Below are 22,401 nucleotides of genomic sequence, written 5' to 3'. Positions count from 1 at the left end.
GCATCAGACTCTTGATCTCAGCTCAGGTCTTGATCTTAGAGTTGTGGGCACAAGCCCTGCATTGGGCTCTGTGCTGGGTGTGAAGTCTACTTATAAATATAAATAAATAAATAAATAAATAAATAAGTCATGACTTTGAGAGCATGTTGATTTTGAGTAACACTAGGCACACTTCTACTTTCTTAACAGTAGTTCAGGCAGACTGTAGAATATACTTACATTGCTTGACAGGTGTTTGGAAACTAATTTGTAAGCATCTATAAGATCGTTGTCTATACCTAGTAACTGGTACCATATACAAAGTTGAGTTGTCAAACAATAGATTTTTTTTTAAGTTTATTTTTGACAGAGAGAGAGAGTGCGAGCGTGAGCTAGGGAGGGGCAGAGAAAGAGGGAGACAGAATCGAAGCAGGCTCCAGGCTCTGAGCTGTCAGCACAGAGCCTGACGCGAGGCTCAAGCTCACGCTATGAGATCATGACCTGGGCTGAAGTCAGATGCTTAACCGACTGAGCCACCCAGGGGCCCCAACAATAGCTTATTTTAAAGAATATTCTTAAGAATAAAGTTTGATGTATTGGCAATAGCACTCTCATCTGTAGAAAATCTGAACTAGTTAGACCTTTAGAAACTGTGCTAAAAAAAAAAGTAGCAATTTATTTTATCATCATCCAGGCAAGACACCTCAGAGGAGGCTATTTAGGGAGCCATTGGGCATTTGATAAAATTAATTTCATGTTATGTAGGTTCACATCTTTTAATCTTAACACTCACAATTGCTCGTTGTAAATCTGAAATCTAGGTAACTAACAATGGTATTTAGTAATGGATATGAAGTTTCATATGGAGCCAGATATCTGGCATCATATGTGAAGAACGGTGATTGTTAAAAGGTAGATTTGTCCAAAATTCTTAAAGACTTTGCAAGTATTCCTTTGAAAAAATTTCCCTGTGAGTTAAAGTAATACTATATAGCAAAGAGATTTATTATTGCTTGCACATAAGTTATAATTATGGCATTTGCCCTACGAAAAGGATGTAATTAGTTTGGCAGATTTACTGTAAACAAGAATCAAATAGAACTCGTGTCTACAGCTACCAAAAAGCTTCCGTGAAGATACTGAATACTTACATTACATAAAATTCCATTATATTTGTATTATATAAAATTCCATTAGTTTGTGGTATTAACAGGTGTCTTCATTTTGTTTGAGTTTTTCACTTCGAGAGTGAAATGTAGATTCTCTTCACCTGTTAGACTAATCTTGCTATTTTGTTCTATGGATTATTTTCAGTTTTAAATTGATGGAAAAATTGTCAGGGTGTCAATACACTGTTTCAGAAACAGTGTGGTCACACAAATGACAGAGCATGGGCTTTGGGCTCAGGAATAATTCTACTCAAATCTTGGCTTTCTCATTTACTAGTTATGTAACATTAGACAAGTTATTTCACCTGGGCCTCAGTTCCCTTATCTGTAAAATGAGAACAGTTATATTAACTTTCCTTACCCCTCACCCTCCCTCTGGGGCTTCTCTAATTCTTAGGAGAGTGGTTTGCTTAATACATGTTTCTGACGGTCATTTTTAACTTCACAATATAATAATTTGATTTCATTGATTTCATGCTTACATGTGAATTATGGAAAAGGGGATACCATAACATTTCCTTACTTCCTTTTCTTAGTCAATCCGTCTTTTGCTCTAAACTTAAAATCTCTTCACTTCAAGGAGAATCCAACGTCAGTTCATAGCACTAATCTTTTCTTCCTAGGCTATTACTAAAATTAAAGTGATTTACTTTTTATGTCTATCTCATGCACAGAAACTTAATGAAAGCAGTAGCTCCTCTGAAGGCAGCACTGTAGACATTGGCGCACCTGCAGAAGAACAGCCTGTAGTGGAACCTGAGGAAACCCTTGAACCTGAAGCCTGTTTCACTGAAGGTAAAGAAAATGACCCTCATGTTAATCTTCCATTTATAGAATGTGGGGTGTTTTTTAGCTGTTGATCACCCAAGATGGATCATTCATAATATAATAGAACCTTTAGTAGAACTATTTGAATTACCACTAATAGGCTAACAGTTTTCAAATCTATTGTTATTTTTGGTTATCTCTGCCCACTATGTGTAAAAGAGCATGGCAATAGAGAAAAATATTTTAATGTGATAAAGAAAAATGACTGATTTATATTTTTAAAAGTAAAATGGTGATTTCACAATAAGTGGGCATCTTTTTTTATTTTTATTTCTAGAGAGAGGGGCATAGAGGGAGAGGGAGAGAGAGAATCTTAAGCAGGCTCCACACCCAGTGGGGAGCCTGTCGCGGGGCTTGATTCCATGACTGTGAGATCATGACCTGAGCCAAAATCAAGAGTGAGACGCTCAACCGACTAAGCCACCCAGGTGCCCCACAATAAGTTGGCACCTTAAATACTAGTCAAAATTCTCGTACACAGAATTTGCCTTAAAATAGCTTTCTGGGGGTGCCTGGATGGCTCAGTTGGTTACGCTCCTGACTTTGGCTCAGGCCATGACCTCAGGATTCCTGAGTTCCAGCCCCGCATTGGGCTCTGTGCTGATAGTTCAGCACCTAGAGCCCACTTCAGATTCTTCAGTGTCTCCCTCTCTCTCTGCCCCTCCCTCACTCTCACACTTTGTCTCTCTGTCTCTTTCTCAAAAATAAAAACATTAAAAAAAATTTTTTTAAATAGCTTTCTGACAAAGTTCAATGAGCTGCAAATGCTAAACTGTATTTTTTAACAAAATCACCATTTTCCAATGCTCATTGGATGAAGCAGGAAATAAGCAGTACCCCATACCTGATACCTGAACAGTTAAGCTGGTTGAGCCTGGTACAATATGGACAATAGGTTTCAGAGCTTTGTCTTCCCTGTGACTAGTATTTCCCATGGTCTGATTTTCTTGGGAATTTGAGTTTTAAAGATATGAATATAGTGCTCACTTCAGCAGCACATATACTAAAGATATGAATATATTTGCATATTCACTATATAGTGATCTCTTCCTCATAGGCCTGATATACATTGTTTCCTTTTATTTCCTATATAAATTCCACATGTCACCCAAAGTCCTTCTCAAAACTACTTTCATCTGACCATGGTGTAAAAGAGCTTATTATTCCTCTGAACAGCTATAATAAATATATGTATTTAATTCACCTGATGATTGTTCATATATTATCTTGTGAGAGCTTTCCTCTTTCTGTTTTGAACTATTATATGTATCTTTACTATCTTTTCTCCTCCCTGCCTTTCTTCCTCCCCTATCTCCCTCTTCTTCCAGCATACTTGACTTTTTCTTTTTAATTTTTTGTTTTTTTGTCTTGAGGTAGGGTTCCTGTGTTTATATCTTTTCTTGAAAACAAGAATGTAAGGTTCTTGGTGGCAAGGTCCATGTTCTGTATCTTTTGTTTCTTTTTGTCTTTTTTTAAAAAAAAGTGATTTTTTTTCTTTCATGATGCTTATAAAGGTATTCGCAGATATCTGTTGATTTAATTCTTATTTTTGAGTGAGTAAAGCAGTATAAAGAAGGAAATGACAAATCAAAGCAGAACCAAGCAACAGCATTTTAGTGGACTAAATTAAGTTGAAAATTATATGAGTTCTTTTAGGAGCACCACAAGAAAACTAAACAGTAACAAACATTGTCGGGAGAGATCTACATTACTATTCCATAACCTCCTTAAAAAGGAAGTTTTCTGGGGTGCCTGGGTGGCTCTGTTGATTAAGCATCAGGCTCTTGACTTCGGCTCAGGTCATGATCTCTCAGTTCATGGGTTGGAGCCCCATGTCAGAATCTGAGCTAACAGCACAGAGCCTGCTTGGGATTTTCTCTCTCCCTCTCCCTCTGCCCCTTCCCAGCTTGCATGCTCTGACTCTCTCTCAAAATAAATAAACTTTAAAAAATATAAATAGAATAAATAAAAACGAAGTTTTCTGTTTATTATTAATTTCTACTTTGAAGTCCTTTACTAGAGTGACTACATTTGTGCTTTACAAAGTTCTCTCTTGGACAATGAGTTGAAGCAGAAAAAGCAGGTATTATTAGCCAGGGAACCATTTAAAGAGGCTGAATAATTTTCACAATGTCAAAGAGCACAGCTAACGAATGTGCTCTTATTACTCCAGACTTAGAGAATTATCCTAACAAGGTAGAGATGGTAACTGTAGTGAAAAGAGGAATCAGGGACATGCCAAAGAATATTATTGGAGGAGAAGTTACTTTAGCGACTCCTGTTTGAATATTATGCTTGCAGGCTGCGTACAAAGATTCAAATGTTGTCAAATCAGTGTGGAGGAAGGCAGAGGAAAACAATGGTGGAACCTGAGAAGAACGTGTTTCCGAATAGTGGAGCATAACTGGTTTGAGACCTTCATCGTTTTCATGATTCTCCTTAGCAGTGGTGCTCTGGTGAGTGAACATTAAGCAAAAGTGGTACAATATTAAGTTTAAAATAATCTAATACTGATGACTTACTAATCCTTCTATTACACTGTTTTAGTATCCAATGCATTTTTTCCCAAACCCTCATTCTACATCCAATTTCATTTTCATGGCGTCAGCCATCACCTCTGTTTGCCAAACCTTAAACTGTTATCTCTACTTATGACTTCTTCCTTAAATATACATCATCTCTACATCCATCCAACCATCCATTCACTCACCCACTCATACCCACACACCCCCTCTCTTCTACCTGTCTTCAACACATTTTTAATTACCCCCACATCATATCTTCCAGATTATAGACTTAATGTTTCAACTATTAATTTCTGGATTTATTTTTCTATGTATATGTATAATTTCTGATAAGCTATTTATTAATTTTTGCTTATTCTTAAGTAGCCTAGAAAATTTGTCCCTCCAGCTTATTCATTATAACCAAGGAATACAAATGTTCAATTACTCATATTTTAATAAGAAAGTAAACATGGCAACTTCAGTGTAAAGGAAGCCCTGTGATGGTATAACTTCTAAATTCTTACGAACCTTGTTTCTGAATGGTATTCTTATTATCTCTTTATGGACAGTCATTAAGTCCTTAGGGACTACTTCTCTGTCCCTTTTAAATTGTGTCCACTGTTCTTACACTACTCAAGAAACAATGAATGTTGGTAACAAAAAATATTGGGCAGCATGCCTAAGATTGGTTTCTCTGTATACGAAGATGTTTTTTATATCGAATTAATTTATATTTTATGAAAATCACTTACAAAAATATAAAGCATAACATATAGATAACATTTTAGAAAATCACTGACGCAAATAGAATACTTAAGCCATAAGATGACTGATAAGATAGATGATAGATAGATAGATAGAGAGAGAGATGACAGATAAAATGAGGTTGCCTGATTGAAATACAATTACTTAAGTTTCTTTAGCTTATGTTTATAATTAGAACATAAGCCTATATTCTCCCGCATATTCTCTGATGATGTAAACTTATTTTGCATGTCACTTTAGACAAGAAATAGTCTTTCGCCCCTGAAACGAATGTGAGACTCAGGTGTAAAGTATAAAGAGTTCATATTAGAAGGACACATATTGCAACATAAATGGGAAATATTTTCATCTTGTTATCATGGTCATGCTACATCTCTGCTAAGAAACATAAACTATCAACAAAATGTAGGAGAGGGCGACAAATGAGCCCAATTACGTAGTAAAATTGGGCTATGTGATGATCAATTACAGTTTCTGCTTTATGAAAAATATAAACCTTCACTTTTTATTTCTTCAACCTTTTAATGGCAAAAAAATCAACTGGAGGAAGCATAAGAAATGAAACAAAAGAAATATGTAACTTCAAGTTGGGGTGGCACCATCCCCATCCCCAGGATATAACATCAGATGTTTCCTGAACAAGTCAAATTAATTCATGAGAATTATGCTTTTACCTCTTTCTTCTGGCTATAATATTGATGGAGAGTATAACTTTCCCCTGATTCATTAAAAGATCTTTGAGAGGGAAAAAAAAACAAACAAACAGCAATAGCTACTATTCCTCTGCCCTCCTAGTCCAACAGAATGTCATATGTACACATATAAAATCAGGGAAAATATGTTTATGATCAGAAAAATAGCTCATAGAGTATACTAGCTTTAGAAAGCTAAAATATATCACTTTTCTTTATAGGCATTTGAAGACATATATATTGATCAGCGAAAGACAATTAAGACGATGTTGGAGTATGCTGACAAGGTTTTCACTTATATTTTCATTCTGGAAATGCTTCTAAAATGGGTGGCATATGGCTACCAAACATATTTCACGAATGCCTGGTGTTGGCTGGACTTCTTAATTGTTGATGTAGGTATCCTTCACATCTTTGTCTCACTTCCGTGGTAGTTTGTCTAATCCGTATACTGATTCTAAAACAGTCAATCTCTGACCACTGTGCTGAGTTGACAGCATATGCTACTTAATAGACAGTAAACTAATTCACCAAATCATAGTGTTGTAGTTTTTAGAAGAAATAGGCTAGTTTAGTATTGGTTCAGCCTTGGCGGGGTGGGGGGGGGGGTGGTGGTAAGGAATTATGGTGGCTTTTGGGTATGTTGTTTAAATTCCTTATATTGTGAGTCAGATAGACTTGCATTTGAGTTCCAGCTCCATCGCTGATGGGTTGTGTGCCACTGAGTAAGTTACTTGGCTCCTGACTCTAAAATGGTGATATTAGTACATACAGTAATAAAGGCACTCAATAAATACTGATGATGGTGAGAGCTACCGTCACTTTTTTAAAAATTCTCTTTGATCTACGCAAAGTTTTTAAAGGGTAGATTGTATAGATGATACTCTGTTAGAGGCAGTAAAGTGTACAGACTGTAGGGAAAAGCTCTACTTCATGCAGCAACAGGAGTTTCCGTGGGATGTAGACTCAACTTGCAACAGGCCTGTAATGTACCAAACAGCCCTTCACAGAATTTACATGCCCAATCATTAATAATACTTCATCTACCCTAAAACAGGTGGCTGCCTCTGGAGATTTATTAAGCAAAATGTTTCATGCTATCAGTTTGACATAATTTCAGCATTAGAAAAGTGTCCGAAATATCGCAGACTTTGTAGGCAACAGTTTTATCCCCAAAAGATAATAAATGACAATAATAGATAATAGATAATAAAAGATAATAGATGGCATAGTCCAGCAGGACTATGCAGGTTTGCTGTGGAAAGTATTTCTAGAGCTAAACGTCACTCATAGGTTATATCTCTTTACTTCTGAACAAAGGCAAAGCCAGAGCTATTTAAAAAGCTTAAAAATGTTACTGTGAAATGAATAAATTAAGAAAAACCTCAAAAGAATAATTGCTTCATCATTACAAAAGAAATTATTCTAACATTGAGGTTTCAAGCAGAAGTTATATCATATTTCAACTCCCCAGATTTTTCACACTACATCTTAAATATAAATATAATTTTACCTTTTTGAAACTTCCTGAGCTTTGCTTTTCTCTATTATGATTATTGCATGTCTGAAATTTTAGTGAAAGACTGATGATTATATTTATTATTGTAATTTGAGTTTTTTAATTGTCAGATTATAAGCACTTTATTTTTATTTATTTTTTATTGTAGTTGACATGCAATGTTACATCAGTTTCAGGTATACAACATGGTAGTTTCAATAGCCTGAAATATATTTAAAAAAAATTCTATAGAGAATTTTGTCATCTTGCAATAAAAATATTTTTATTTTTCAATATTCTATTTTAATTATCTCATTAGGATCAGTATAACCCTCTTTAAAAAACATTAAAAAATGATAGCACATTTTGGACATAGTGTCCAATGTTTTTGAACCTGTCCTATACTAGGCACTTTCAAACCAAAGAAATTGTAACTCTGTTTGGATATGGAGTTTTGATAAAGTCTTTATTTAGAGAGTTAGACACCTAACATTTTTATTTCTTAGTACTTGCGTGTTTCATACAAATTATGTAAATTCATTGATTTATTTATTTGGTAAAGATTTATTGTGACCATTTTCAGCCAGGTAACCATGGCAGAAGCTATAAGTTAGCATAGAAAATTTTGAGGAATTTCATGATGGAATCACACTGAAGTTATATTGTTTACATAAGGATAAACTTTAGGGAATTGAAAACAGAAGGTTTTAGCAAGACAAAAAAAAATCACTTTCAAAAATCAACTGTGAAATCAATGTGCCAAGTTATTGCTTTCTGAGAGTATCAGTTATAATTAGTTGAACATACAATGCAGGATTAAGATTTCACGCTTTTTCTGATACAATAGCAGTTTCTGTATTTTATTACTAACCATGCAAAACCCCAAATTCAGCAACAACTTAATAAAATAAAGGACGGATATGGGGTGCCTGGGTGGCTCAGTCAGCTAAGCATCCAAATCTTGATTTTGGCTCAGGTCATCATTTCACGGTTCATGAGATTAAGCCCCATGACAGGCTCCACACTGACAGCATGGAGCCTGCTTGGGATTCTCTCTCTCTCTCTCTCTCTCTCCCTCTCTCTCCCTCTCTGTCTCTGTCTCTCTCTGCTCCTCCCCTGCTCTCTCTCTCAAAATAAATAAATAAATTTTAAAAATAAAATAAAATAAAGGATAACCAATGACATTTTCTTATACCTCAATTTCTTCCTTTTTTAGAATTAATTTTTATCATTTTTCTAATTGCTCAACCAATTTATTAGTAATAAATTTAGTTGAATGTATTCAACTTATTTATTAGTTGAGCAATTAATAAATTACGTGACATTTAAGGTTTTTTATTCAGCTAGATTTAATTAACATACTGAAAGCTACTTTCTTTGCATCAAACTGAAAATACTTCCTTAAAATTTTAAAAGGTGCAATGATTTATCTTCTTTTAAAATTTTTTTTAATGTTTATTTATTTTTGAGAGACGGGGAGAGAGAGAGAGAGAGAGAGGGAGAGAGAGGGAGAGAGAGAGAGAGTGTGTGTGAGCGGGGGAGGGGCAGAGAGAGAGAGAGAAAGACAGAATCTGAAGAGGCTCCAGGCTCTGAGCTGTCAACACAGAGCCCGATGCGGGGCTTGAACTCGCAAGCTGTGAGATCATGACCTGGGCCAAAGTTGGACATTTAACCGACTGAGCCACCCAGGGACCCCCAATGATTTATCTTCTAAGCAAAAATCATATTTATTATATTACATAGTAAATACTAATTGAATGATGATTTAATTTATTTATTTACTTACACAGGTTTCATTGGTCAGTTTAACAGCAAATGCCTTGGGTTATTCAGAACTTGGTGCCATCAAATCTCTCAGGACACTAAGAGCTCTGAGACCTCTAAGAGCCTTATCACGATTTGAAGGGATGAGGGTAAGGAAAAATGAAGGAACCTGAAGTATTACATGTAGTCAAAATTAAATTAAACTACATTAAATCAAATTTTATAAAAGGAAAACCCATGCATGCAAAAGGAATGGCAAATCCTTGCAAAAGTGCTACTTTATCATTTAATCTGTTGCATATTTACTTCTGGGTGATATGCAAGAGAATTTAGGCCTCCCTTGAAATGATACAATATCATTTATCTGCTGTGCTTATTAAAATGACTTTATTTCCTAATCCATTTTGGGAGTTTCCTTACAAACCTATATACAAAAAAAGCAGCTGAACTATTAAAGTTCTAGGTGTAATGATATGATAATAATCAACTGAAGTGAATTCTACATTACGTGCTTCTCATTTGTGATGAACTAAATTGTACTTAACAAGTTTTATTGAAAATAATTGAATCACACATGTGCCTACGTATGAATAAAGGAAAAAAATTTTTAAATGTCAATTTTGTCTGTATAATGCCAAAGTTTGCATTATTTGAATATAGTCAAGGGTAGATACTAAATATTGGCTGAATTTTAAACTTTTAAAAAATTTATGTTTAATATGGCCTCAATTTATAAATGCATTAATAATTTTAATTTATATAAATAGTAATAGTAGCTTAAAGATTATATGTAAATCCACACAATTTTTCAAAACTAAAACATTTATAACGTAATGGACAGAAAATATCATTTTGATTCATTACTATAGATGATTCATAAATTAAGCATAACTCAAATTTCACTTGAGTCACACAAAATGTTATACTACTCCTTTTAAGGAAGGAGTTCAATTCAACCATTCCCAATGATTCATAACAGGTTAAAAATGTTGCCATTATTGACATACTATTTTCCATACCTTTTTAAAATTCATGAAGCATTGAGGTATAAGATGCATAACATAAAAAAAAATAGTTCCTTCTTTAAAAAAATCAAATAGTCTTTTACCAAAACGAAGCTACTGAATTAAGTGTGATTCAAAAAAAAAAAAAAAAAAAAAAACATTGCTTTTTTTTTTTTCTGCCTAAGGTTTAGTTGTTTATGGAAACTAAGCTTTACTGAAGACTTCCATCTACATTTTCTAGGTTTGTTGATGGCCTTCTGTGTTCTTTTAAAATAGAATTTATTGTAAATGTCACCTTTTAAGAACGTGAGACTTGTCTTTAATTTCCCTAACATATATAAAAAGTTTTTTTTCCTCATTAGAAACAATTTAACACAATATAATGCAGTCTTATTTTATTTCTCACAGAGATCTTCACATATTTACTAAAATGTAAAAGGAAATTCTCCCCAGGGTATGTAAACATTAAGTTTATTTTCCACTTAAAATGTCACTTTCTTTTGTTTCAGACTGGCAGTTTCAGTTCTTGAGAAAAGTATTATATTTATACATTCTAATTGAAATCATATTGCCTGAATCAAAGTAATATCTTTTGAAAGTCTTCCGAAATCTGAACTATGATAAGTATTTGAAGCTGTTATAAACATTCCAAATTTAACCTTTTTAAAATGTATTAAATCCATGATCAAATGGCCAGATGTTCCCATGTTGAACACTTTATTTCCACTAGCAATGTTGGTCCTGTGGGTCTATGTTTGATTTTTACAGAAATAACCTTATCTCTAATTATTGATCAATAATGCTTTTTATATTATAAGGAGAGGTTGACTTTTGCAACTGAGAATTTTAAAAACATAAACTTCTTATTGATGCTGATAGGAGATGAACTCAGCATTTAAATTATAGGATTTATGAATGTAATTCCTTGCCTCGTAATGACAGAATATACACAACCCTAAAATGGTTGATCATTTCAACACGTGTTTGGCATTGTAGAGACAAAATAACCCGATTATTAATTCTATTTTTGTGCTTCTGATGCTTGGATTTTTTTACTTTGTAAAAATGTAAATATGGATAATGGTGAAGATGGAGATAATAATGATGATTATATTTGGGAAGTGATATTTCCCAGTGTGAATACATTCAGAAACTCTCATTTTATTCTTTTCCTTAGCAGCATAAAACCACAATAGCTGTGTCAGAGTATAAATCAAGCACTCATTTTATTTCTGTTGATTTGTCACTTTTTCAAGCATGTGCTTTTATGCAACATTACCAAACAAAGCATGTTGTATAGTGCTTGATAAGAAGTTAGAAAGGAATAAATTATCATCACGTTGCACTTTATGTTTTGCATGCTTTATGCACATTTCTGGCTGACAGCTTTTAAACATTTATTGTATTTCAAATTTCCAGTCCAAATTTTTCAACTTGTAAAATTGAACTGAGTGAATTGATGTCATGAATATCTAGAGTAAAATAAAATTTGTACTTAAATTTGTAATTTTAATTTCCTAATCTAAGAAATCTTAGATACCTTCTTTTTCAAAAGAACTCAAGTCTTGATTAATAGGGAAACAGACAGAGACCATATCATATACAAAAAGTAACACCAAATGTTCTGTCATATCAGATTTCTAACTAATAACAAACTATATATTTCTATTTTATATAGGATAATCTTGCTCCAACTTGGATGGGGTGGAGCGCTGGTTCCTCCCCTCAGCCCTTTATTATGGGTACTGTATTACCCCTTTTGCTACCTTTCATCCTTTCACTGTGACTTTGTGTAGTGGGATGAGGGAGGGATTGGGAATGGTACTCTCTCACCACAATAGGGAAAAGTACACTATATTCGAATCCCCTATTTTCAATTGCCTTAAGTTTTCTTTTGAGAAAAATACCTTTGTGAATTTACCCTGTGTGGATTTGAACACCAACGGTTCATATCTTTACTAAGTTTCACTGAATATGATTTAGTTATGTGTATATGGAGTTATTCATTTATGGGGAGATTATCTGATTGGTGAGGGTGGGGGACCTGGTTTAGAATGAATGCGTGGAAATTTTAACTTGTCAATTGATGGTGCTGTTTGAGACATAAAAACCTTGCCATTTTTTACATTGATTCTGGGTCCTGAAAACTGCCATCCAGATGCCAGCAGGCAATTCCCTGCCTTGTTGATATGTATGAGCAGATGCTAGGGTTCAATATTCCAGCTTTCATAAGACTGGTGTTGATTGTGTGACCATTTCCGTTTTTATTAAATGAAAGTTTAGGAGAGTTATTTTCAAAATGTAATGAGGCAAAATATATTAAGAGTTGAGTAAGCACATGTGAATTGTGTTATAAATGGAAAAAAAGTTAATATAAAAAAATCCGCTTATTCGAACTATACAGACTACAATACCCACCTAGAAACAAAACAGAAATGTCTTATCACGTGTATTAAATAGAATTTAATGTATAAACCCAGTTCTTAGAGTAAGTCACTCCCAAATAACTTTTTAGGATCTTAGAAGATAACATGATGAAAACATAAATAAAAATAAATCTATAGTTTGTTTATTCTTAAAGTTTAAAAATAATGTACATGAAGAAGAGTTTCTATTTTGAGAGAGATCAAGTTGGAGTTTTTGTTTAGATAATTGAAGTATCGCATCTCTCAAAGACAATTATCTTAATTAAACCCCACAACACAAATGTAGTCATTAGCTTTTTAAAAGATTCCATTACTCTTCTTTATACTTAAAGATGTGATTTTACCTCGCCTGCTTTTGATTTTTATTCATGTAGTTTTTGTATTTAGACTAGAGAAGCATTAGAATCCATGAGTAGTATTATTTGAAGCTCAGAGATAATTTGTTCAGACAAGACATTTCTACATGTATCAAAATTCCTAACATTAATTTGCATACTTAATTGTCAATCCTTCATTTTGTGTTGATTTAATAAAAATGCAGATAATGAACTAGATATGGAAAGAGTCTTTATAAGATTGGATTGTGCTAAAATAGAGAAATTCTATTGGTGTCTTACAAAGCATCTGTGAGAAGAAGCAACCTCTAGTATTAAGATAGTTCCTTCCTTAGACATCTTCGTTTCTGCATCCTGAAATCTCTATCTGTTCTTCCCAATTTATTCAGGCCATCTTTTCCCAGTACCTTCACCTCATGGGAACCAATTGCTGCAGATCCCTAGAGCCTGAAAAGAATTAATACACCTCCTTCTGTGCTGAACCAAGGAATGGCTTAGGGGTCCTGGGAAAAGGCAATCCTTTCTCTGAACTTTATTGCTTAATTTAATGAAATTTTAGATATGATGGACCTTTGTACAGTAAATTGCCCAATACTGTGCCAAATGTTTTCCAATATTTAATGTTTTTATCTTCATAAAAATAAACCTTTCCTCTGGACCAAACGTATGCCAACATTGCAGACCATATCCTGAAAGACACTGCTTCAGAGTCCTTGCTTGCTCTTTCGTGTGATCATGAATTACATGGAGTTCATTTTAACGCAAAACAAATCCCCTGTTGCAAAGTAAACCTCTCAGACTTATTGGCTAACCTACAACATTTCTTGTGTCAGGTTCTTTAGTCTCATCTCATAATCAAAACTAACATTAAAGATTATATTTTCCTCAATAAATGCTAAGTTAATCTTTACTCCTCTCATTCATTCAATCAACCTTTTTTTTTTCCCTATACCCAAAGCACTCTGTTTCCTATATTCAAAGCATTCAAGGCCTTGGAGAAGTATAATATATTTTTGCATCTTAAATTAGAAAAAGGAAAGCCTCTCATCTATCAAGATCACAGGAATGCAAGTAACTCTAATCCAGAACAATCTGGAAACCAGATAAATGGGAGCAACTCCAAGGTGAATCAGTGAGGTAGAATGGAAAGAGAAAGCACTAGGTGCCACTTCTAGTCTACTTTCTGATCGTAATCTTTTAGCCTCATTTTCTCATTGCCAACAGAAAACACCATACTAAATTATTTCTATGGTCCTGGCCAGCACTGGAATTCTGATTCTTAAATTCAAAAGAGGAAATGTTGATCTTTATTTTGGAGGCTAATGTGGAGGGTGAACTGGGGCTCCGTGAAAGAAGTGCTACATGAACCAGACCTTGTAGAAGAAAGAATGTTCCAGAAAGGGGGATACTTAGCAAGGGATTCCAAAGGCATCTCAGGTGTCTGGTATTGTATTAGTTGGGTTGGGATGAAGGGTAGGCGGCTAGGGAAGTTTAAACTGGAAATGTAGATTATGGAGTAATTTGAATACCAAGGTAAGGAAAATATTTGATCATCAGTGGGAATCCATTAAATAATTTTCAAGTGAGACTCAGGGATAATGAATTCATCTTACGTGGATCAAAGGAAGGAGAAAGTTAGAAGACTTTGACAAGAGGGCCAGTATGACTTAATGGAGGCCAGAGCTAGGATGGATGGTGAAAAGAAGTAACAGAGATGAGAAAAGTTTTAAAGGAAGAAGTGTGAGACCTGCAGACTGACATGAAAAGAAATTCAGGAAGTAAGTAGAGGTCACCAGTATTCTGCCATGCTCTAAATTGGCTATTGTAGGTAAAAACGTGCATTTAAGTGTGTACTCTATGAATATACAATAAAAATAAGGGTTGTTTTTTTTTTTAAATCTGGATGGTAGGCAAAATATTCAGAAAAGGAGGGAAATAAGTAACTTGCTTTCAGCTATTAAATTTTGAATACAAGAGAAATCTAAGTGTATCCACATATTTAAAATGAAGTATAAAAGAAGGATTTATTCAATCAACTGTATTACTGCAGACAGGCAAATGAGATATGGTAAGGTGCCATGTTTCAGTTTGGTAGGCTGCATAGGCTATATCACCTGGATCTGCCTGGATAATTCAACCAACTTAAATGTTTATGCTCATTTCCTTACCTTTGCCAATAGTGGTTTTACTGTTTCCTTCGGCCCACTTATCACACTGTTTTGGAACCCCAGACGGCCTAGAGTTCTTTGCAAACTTTAAACACGGCTCAGAAGCATAAGGAATTGGCTCGTGTATTTGTTTTTTCAGACAGGCAATCAAAAAACATTGTTCTAAAAATACACTGGCATCAAATGGCAGATGGAAGATATTTTGATGCCTGTTGTTTACATTGGATCAGATTGACAATAATAATAGAAGTCCATAGGCAGAATTAACTTAGCTATCAGTCGTTCAAGTCTGAGGCATCTTCTGTCACTTATGAGCATTTTAGGGCCTGTCTTTATCTTCCCTCTTAGTGACTCATAATATAGCTCCAATGGGCACTGTGGAGGAGGGAGCAAGGACAGCCATCCCTACAGTGTTGCCAAATACGAAAACTCAGATCTTTTAATCTGTGATCCAAAAATTAAGATAAGAGGGAAAAAAACATGCTCCCATAGAAAAAGAGTAGGTCATTATTTAGCTCAGAATTGTATGTTAATCACTTCACAGTTGGGCACTATGTATGGCACCCCTCCTTTTCTTATTTTCCTAAGAAACCAATTTCTATTATGTTTCATTTAAAATAAGTTTATTGAATTAAACTCAGTAAATGAAACAACTGACATGACTGGAGCTTGAAATAAACGATGTGATGATCTAATGAAATACATAATGCTAAATTGTCTTGCTTCTTATGCAAAAATTATTATTAGTCATAGCAATGCATGAATAATTAAGGACAAAACTATATTAGGCATTTAATAATATTTTTATATTTATACATCTGAATTTTTAATTTTTTTAAATATATTGGTCAAATTGACTTGTGTCCAAATATTTTAATTTCATTATTTAATATATAACCTTTTTTAAAATTAGTTTATCGTCTGTATTAGGATTTCCTGCCTCTCTTTTTTCTAATAAACAACAAATATTCTCAATTCATCTGGCAGCAAATTCCTCTGATTTTGCCTTTCCTTCATCCTTTTGGTACTTCCCCCTCTCTTTGTTAAACTTTCTTTTTCTTTGTTATATTATCTATATTTGTTTCCCTAAATGTATTGCTTAAGAAAGAATGGATTTCATTTTAAGATTTTTTTACTTTGCTTTTAAGTGTCATAGAATAGTCTCAATAGTAAAAAAAAAATTTTTTTTAAGAAATACTAAAGATTACTAGGAGAATGTCTTTTAATTTTTAACCAACAAGAATTCTGACTTTTCTTTTTTTCCATTTGTGTATTAGGTGGTTGTGAATGCCCTTTTAGGAGCAATTCCATCCATCATGAATGTGCTTCTGGTTTGTCTTATATTCTGGCTAATTTTCAGCATCATGGGCGTAAATTTGTTTGCTGGCAAATTCTACCACTGTATTAACACCACAACTGGTGACATGTTTGAGATCTCCGAAGTGAATAATCATTCTGATTGCCTAAAACTAATAGAAAGAAATGAGACTGCCCGATGGAAAAATGTGAAAGTAAACTTTGATAATGTAGGATTTGGGTATCTCTCTTTGCTTCAAGTTGTAAGTGAACACTCTTTTCTCTGAAATTTGTTTATTGTTTGGAATAATAAAGTGATAACATACATCTAAGTTACTAAGAAGAGACTTTAGCTATTAAGAAGGAAGTTTATCACACACTTTTTTTTTTTCTAATTTTGATTTGTTAGCACAAGTGTGTTAGCCCAGGTGGGTGGCAACTTCAGCCCATGCAAGCAGTGCAGACATAGTTGATAGAGGCCAGGCAATTCAGTTCTTTCCAAAGGTTTTTTTCTCTTCCTGCCTATATTGCTCTCTTCCCATATAAACAAGTTGATGAATAAATCAATACGTTTGCTTTATTTTTTTCTATTGCAATTAGAAAGCATTTTCCACTGATGGATCACCCTCCCCAAACATACATACTTAACACACCTGATTGGATTATAAGTAATTGGTGGCAATTAACTGCTACTGAGTTGTATGATTTGGCTTGAAGACCAGGGAATGATATTTGAGGTTTTAGGGTTGGATCCTCACAGTGAAATACAAATAATACAGAGTAGTGCCTGAACCCAGAAATGAAATATAAGCAGCTGTGGCCTCACTTCAAATGGCATTTCAGAACAATTACCTAAGTCTACTATACATAATAATAGTATCCTTATTGTACTTACTACTTTAAATACGTAAGTATCTGAATATTAATGTTTTTTACTACCGGGTCTCCTAAGCCTGATTTGCACAAAAGAAAAACCGTTTGCAATTTATAAAAACACAAAAGATGGTGGCCCTATAAACATCTGCATTTGATGCTGCTTTTGGCAGCAGCTGCATCATGACAAAGCAGTGGATAAAAACAGAATCCAGATTGTTTAAAAAACATAGTAAGATATTGCTCTATTTTGGCCACTGCAAAGTCAGCCTAAGGAAAAAAAAACAGACTGTAAAAGTTCTTTCATTGTTTCTCTACAGAGGCTTTAGCACAGAAATCTATTTCTCTTCACCAGGATCATGTTTTCAATTGCTCAACCAAGAGACTAACCAAGCAAACAAACCTGCATGGGTCAAAAACCCTTTTACCTCTCTTTCAGAGGTGTCTGTACTATGATTCCTTTATAAGTTCTTCCCACCTTCTTGTTGGAAATTCTTATTTCTCTTCTGGATGTTTCTGACTTACTCTGAATGTTTATGCAATTAAAATAGGGATTTAAAAAAATCTGGAAGTATGATTTCTTTAAATATTGTAGTGGACACATGGTGACATTTTCTTGAGAATTTATCCTAACCCTTAATTAATAACCACACTTGTAAATATCACCTAAGTGTATCATTTCCTCCATAAAATTGAGAAAAGAAAAAAAATTTTGAAGCAGGTCCTTGAAATGATAAATAATTCTGAAAATGTAGGGTAAAGATCTTGCACGCAGCCATTAGATAAATTCTGCCACTAAAGAAACTCTAAAGTACTACTTTACAGTTGGCTTTGTACAGAATCACCTCTGTTGATGAGTAACTCATTGAAATGGTTCTATGAATCACTTTTTCTGTTCCTGTACCTAGTGGGTAATGGACTTGTTCCGTCATTGACCTCAGCCACTGACATTCAGTATTTCCCCCTCTGATAGATAGCTTCTATTTTGTAGCTAAGAATCATTACTTTCTTTCCACTGCCATCACACAAACCCTTCCTTGGCTTTCTTCCCATGACATCCACCATTTCACAAGTGTTAGTGTTATGAAAACGAAGATGTGTTGGGATACAGATGCTGAAAGCTTTCTAGACTTGTTCAGTAGCTAAAAACAATCCTCTCAGACTCTCAGGGCTTAAAACAAGTTACTATAAGCTACTAGACTTGGGATCCATCTTGAATCTGAGAATGCCAAGTATCTACTGTATTATTTTCTACTTTTACCCATATTAACTCACTTTCATTAAAACTACAGGGAAAAAGGTAGACTATAGGATGATTTCTGGGTGCTATTCTTCAAAATTCTTAAAAGAATAGTTGCAACTCTGACTTTATACATGTCCGTATGATCCTCAGAGTGTTATGATCAAGAGAAATGTTAAACTTTCACTTTCATCACCTTGCAGTAGATCTAAATGTAATGATTGATTTGTAGATCTAAATTGTAATTGTTTTGCTGCTACAGATATCTCCAAGTGTGTTGGCATTTGTAAAGCTTTCTAAAAGTATTCCACCAAATTTCTATAACACTTTAAATTTGCATTATTCCATTAACTCTAAGGAGTAGAGAAGTATTTGTGAGTTAGTTATCAAGCAGGAGGATATATCAAATAACGATTTTTGTTTGTTGTGTGTTTTAGAAATGAAAAGCCTTACTAAGATATTGTATTGGTCCAAAATCTATGTAAAACTTGTTTTGAACTGTCTTTCACATTGTTCCTTTTAAAAAATACATAAGTAAGAATATTTATTAAACATTAGGTCTGAATTATTCCAAAGTAAAGCATGCATGTCCTTTTTAATAGGCCACATTTAAGGGATGGATGGATATAATGTATGCAGCAGTTGATTCCAGAAATGTAAGTATTCCTTATCTCCTGCCTTTTTGTAACATTGGTTAGGTTCTAAAATTAATTCAACAGGGCATAGCAGCAAAATGGAATGATTCTATGATGATTGTTTTAAAAAAGGAAAAATTGGCTCAAATTAATATTCAAATATAGCAGTGTTTATCAGAAAGATCTTACTAAAATAAATGAAAACAAATTATTTTGAAAGGTAAATGAATACATTCATATGTTTAATAACTGACAAATATCCCTGTATTAAATATTTTTCTATTTTGCTTTCTTTTTATCTACTAATTATATAATCAGCATATGGGAGCAAATGTGAAAAAATATATGATCAGTATCGGTAGTTGAAATGTATAGTTACTCTTCATAAGTAGTAGACAGTGTGAAAAGTTATGAATGTTGTCCAGGCAGCCTTAGATTTCTAGAACAATCCCTTTTAAATTCATTCTTGTATATGATTTCAGCATCTATAAATTTACTGAAGCCTTTACCAATGATGTTATCACTTCTATGGTTAACATTTCCTTTAAGTTTATATCACCAAAGTAAAGACCTACTTTATTTGGTTTCTCCTACAATAGTCTCTTTCAGGCTTTAAGAAGAGAACTGAAATCCATGCTTATTCCAACTCTGCTCTTCAAAACTTTGTAAAATTTAGTCTGGTCTGTCAGTCCTCATCTATCCATTCTGAAGTCCAATCTATTGTTTGGAAGTCCAATCTATTGTTTAGTCTATTATCATAAAGTTTAACTTCTCTCTGTGTAATCTGTAAACTGACCTGGTACGGCTCACTTAACTTTCTTAATGTGCACTTCCATAAGTGGCTTTAGTTTCATGTTGAGTGCTTTCGTGATATCCACCAGAGTTGTGTCATTTCATTTGTTACTTACAATTATGTTTTGGGTATTTGGTGGGTTTTAACTGTGTTATCTTTAGAAGGACATGAATTTATTAGAGAACTATCTATTGTGACTCATTTACCCTTTACTACGTAATATGTGGTAGCTCAATGATAATTTACTGGAAGTTAAATCTAAAGACTGAATCATCAACTGAGGATTCATAAGACGGGTGTCCAGTTGTGTCTACTAAAATATGTCCTAAAAAATTCAAGGACTATTGTAATGATAAAGGTATGATGCTGAACTTCTAAATGAATAACTCAGTTCTTGTTTACCAAATAAATTCATGCATACACAAATAGTTGTGTCTAAGCATAGTCTATACATATATACTAGAATAAAATTTTTCATTAATAATTTTTAAATTATTAAAACTCAGTACCTAAAAATCTTTTACCAAATTTAGCACTCTACTATCCAAATAGCAAGATACTAGTTGTATTTATAGTTATAAAAAATAGATTCTAAAGTGTCATAATCACTATATTTTTTACATGAAAACATCTCTAAAGGCTAATTTCAGAGACTTTTTTTAGAGGCAGCTGACTCAGAGGGAAAAAGAAAAGTACTGCTAAGTATTACTAGGCATTTTCTTTTCTATTCTCGTGAAAATGCACTGACTTATAGCATCAAAATGTATTGTGACATTTTACAAACTATTCTCCTTTGGTAGGTGGAACTCCAGCCTAAGTATGAGGACAGTCTATACATGTATCTTTACTTTGTTATTTTCATCATCTTTGGGTCCTTCTTCACCTTGAATCTGTTTATTGGTGTCATCATAGATAATTTCAACCAGCAAAAAAAGAAGATAAGTATTTCTAATATTTTCTCTTTCACTAAGATAGCAAAATTATTTGAAGCATTCTCTCCACTAAATGAGTACTTTGATTCAGAAGCCAAATGGGCATATACATTAAAATCTATTTTTCATCCGTTCCTTCTACCATCTACAGCCCATTTCCTTCAGGGTATAGAAAGCCAAGAATGACTGGGTTCCATTCCTGTACATAGATTCACAAAACCTCTCTCTCTCTCTCTCTCTCTCTCTCTTTTTTTTTTTTTTTTTTTTTTTTAGCCAGGGGCCACATTTTCAGTCCTTTCGAAGAGAATAATTAGAAAAAAAAACTAGAAAAGAAGACAGCATATGCCCCTTTTCCAAAGTCAACTCATTGTTTTATCCCTGTAATTCCCCTACTTAAAATATTCTTTCCAGTGAAAACCCTTAGAATGTTTGCAATAAATTAGGCAAAAGGTTTGCATAAGCATCTCCTAGTGTTTCTTTTCACATTTTTTCCTTCATTGGATCTTTTTATAATTTCTATTTCCTTCTCCTTGATATTTAATTATAAAATATTAGTCCCAGTGTTGAATTGAACAGCTCTTTATCTTATTATCATTTATAAAGCCCATTTTATCATCCTGATTATATATGCACATTATAGAAAGTATGAAAAGTAAAGAAATACCATTACTTGGGAGTAATCACTATTCACACTTTATGTTTTTCTGTTCACACTTTTCAAACATATTCTTGTTATCAAAATTATTTTATCTATAGTTATAAATTCTCTTTTTGAGTTAACATAAGTATTTTGCCATTTTGTTAAGTCTTTGTACGTAGATTATCATAATTTACTTAACTATTTCCCCAAAAATGGATGATTTATGTTGTTTCTAATCTTTAATGATTTAAAGAGTACCTAGTCAAAAGTCTTTGTGCCAAAAAATAAAAAATAAAAATTAGTATTTAATTATTTTCTTAAGACAAATTTCCAAAGTATTTTGCTTCCTCCAAACAATATGCTCGCTCATAGTCTCAATAACAGTGTATGGATGTGCTCAGGTCACTGCTGCTTCACTGGCATCAAACATTCTGTTTTTAATACTTGACATTTGATAAATGAAAATTGCTTTTAATTTTAATTTTTATGTCTATTATTACTAGTAGATTTGAACATGTTTTCGGTGCTTTTTGTCATTTATATTTCTTCCTTGTTGATCATTCCTTCATCTTATTTGTTCAGTATATTTTGTTATTGTATGAGTGCTTCCATTGTATGAGATGTTTTCACTATAGAAAATTCCTGTCCCCACCCCTTTTTATTGTTATTAATATATTCTATGATCAATGTCAGGTCTTTATATCACTTATTAGCCTGGGTTGCAATCCTCCTGGCCTGTCACATCCTTGCCGTACTAATGATCTCTGATTCCTAACACTTCTACCAACTTGGCCAGTTTCCTTTTTATCCTTTTGTTCCAATTCTTGGCTGAGTGAAGGTGGATTATAATAACTTTA

General features: G+C 33.5%; 1 protein-coding gene across 7 annotated transcripts in view; it reads left to right on the top strand.

Annotated features, from left to right (window-relative positions):
* Nucleotides 1–22,401, top strand: part of LOC102951441 (sodium channel protein type 1 subunit alpha) — an 82,972-nt gene that overhangs the window by 52,835 nt on the left and 7,736 nt on the right. For all 7 annotated transcript variants that reach the window (XM_042994617.1, XM_042994616.1, XM_042994618.1 and 4 more), the window contains exons 17-23: nucleotides 1,823–1,943; nucleotides 4,278–4,432; nucleotides 6,162–6,335; nucleotides 9,229–9,351; nucleotides 16,413–16,694; nucleotides 19,147–19,200; nucleotides 20,773–20,910. In XM_042994617.1, coding sequence (XP_042850551.1) covers nucleotides 1,823–1,943; nucleotides 4,278–4,432; nucleotides 6,162–6,335; nucleotides 9,229–9,351; nucleotides 16,413–16,694; nucleotides 19,147–19,200; nucleotides 20,773–20,910 — 1,047 coding nt within the window. The remainder of the gene's footprint in view (nucleotides 1–1,822; nucleotides 1,944–4,277; nucleotides 4,433–6,161; nucleotides 6,336–9,228; nucleotides 9,352–16,412; nucleotides 16,695–19,146; nucleotides 19,201–20,772; nucleotides 20,911–22,401) is intronic.

Source organism: Panthera tigris, chromosome C1 (genome assembly GCF_018350195.1).
Source record: "Panthera tigris isolate Pti1 chromosome C1, P.tigris_Pti1_mat1.1, whole genome shotgun sequence".
Taxonomy (NCBI): domain Eukaryota; kingdom Metazoa; phylum Chordata; class Mammalia; order Carnivora; family Felidae; genus Panthera; species Panthera tigris.
This window is presented reverse-complemented; position numbering and strand designations above follow the sequence as displayed.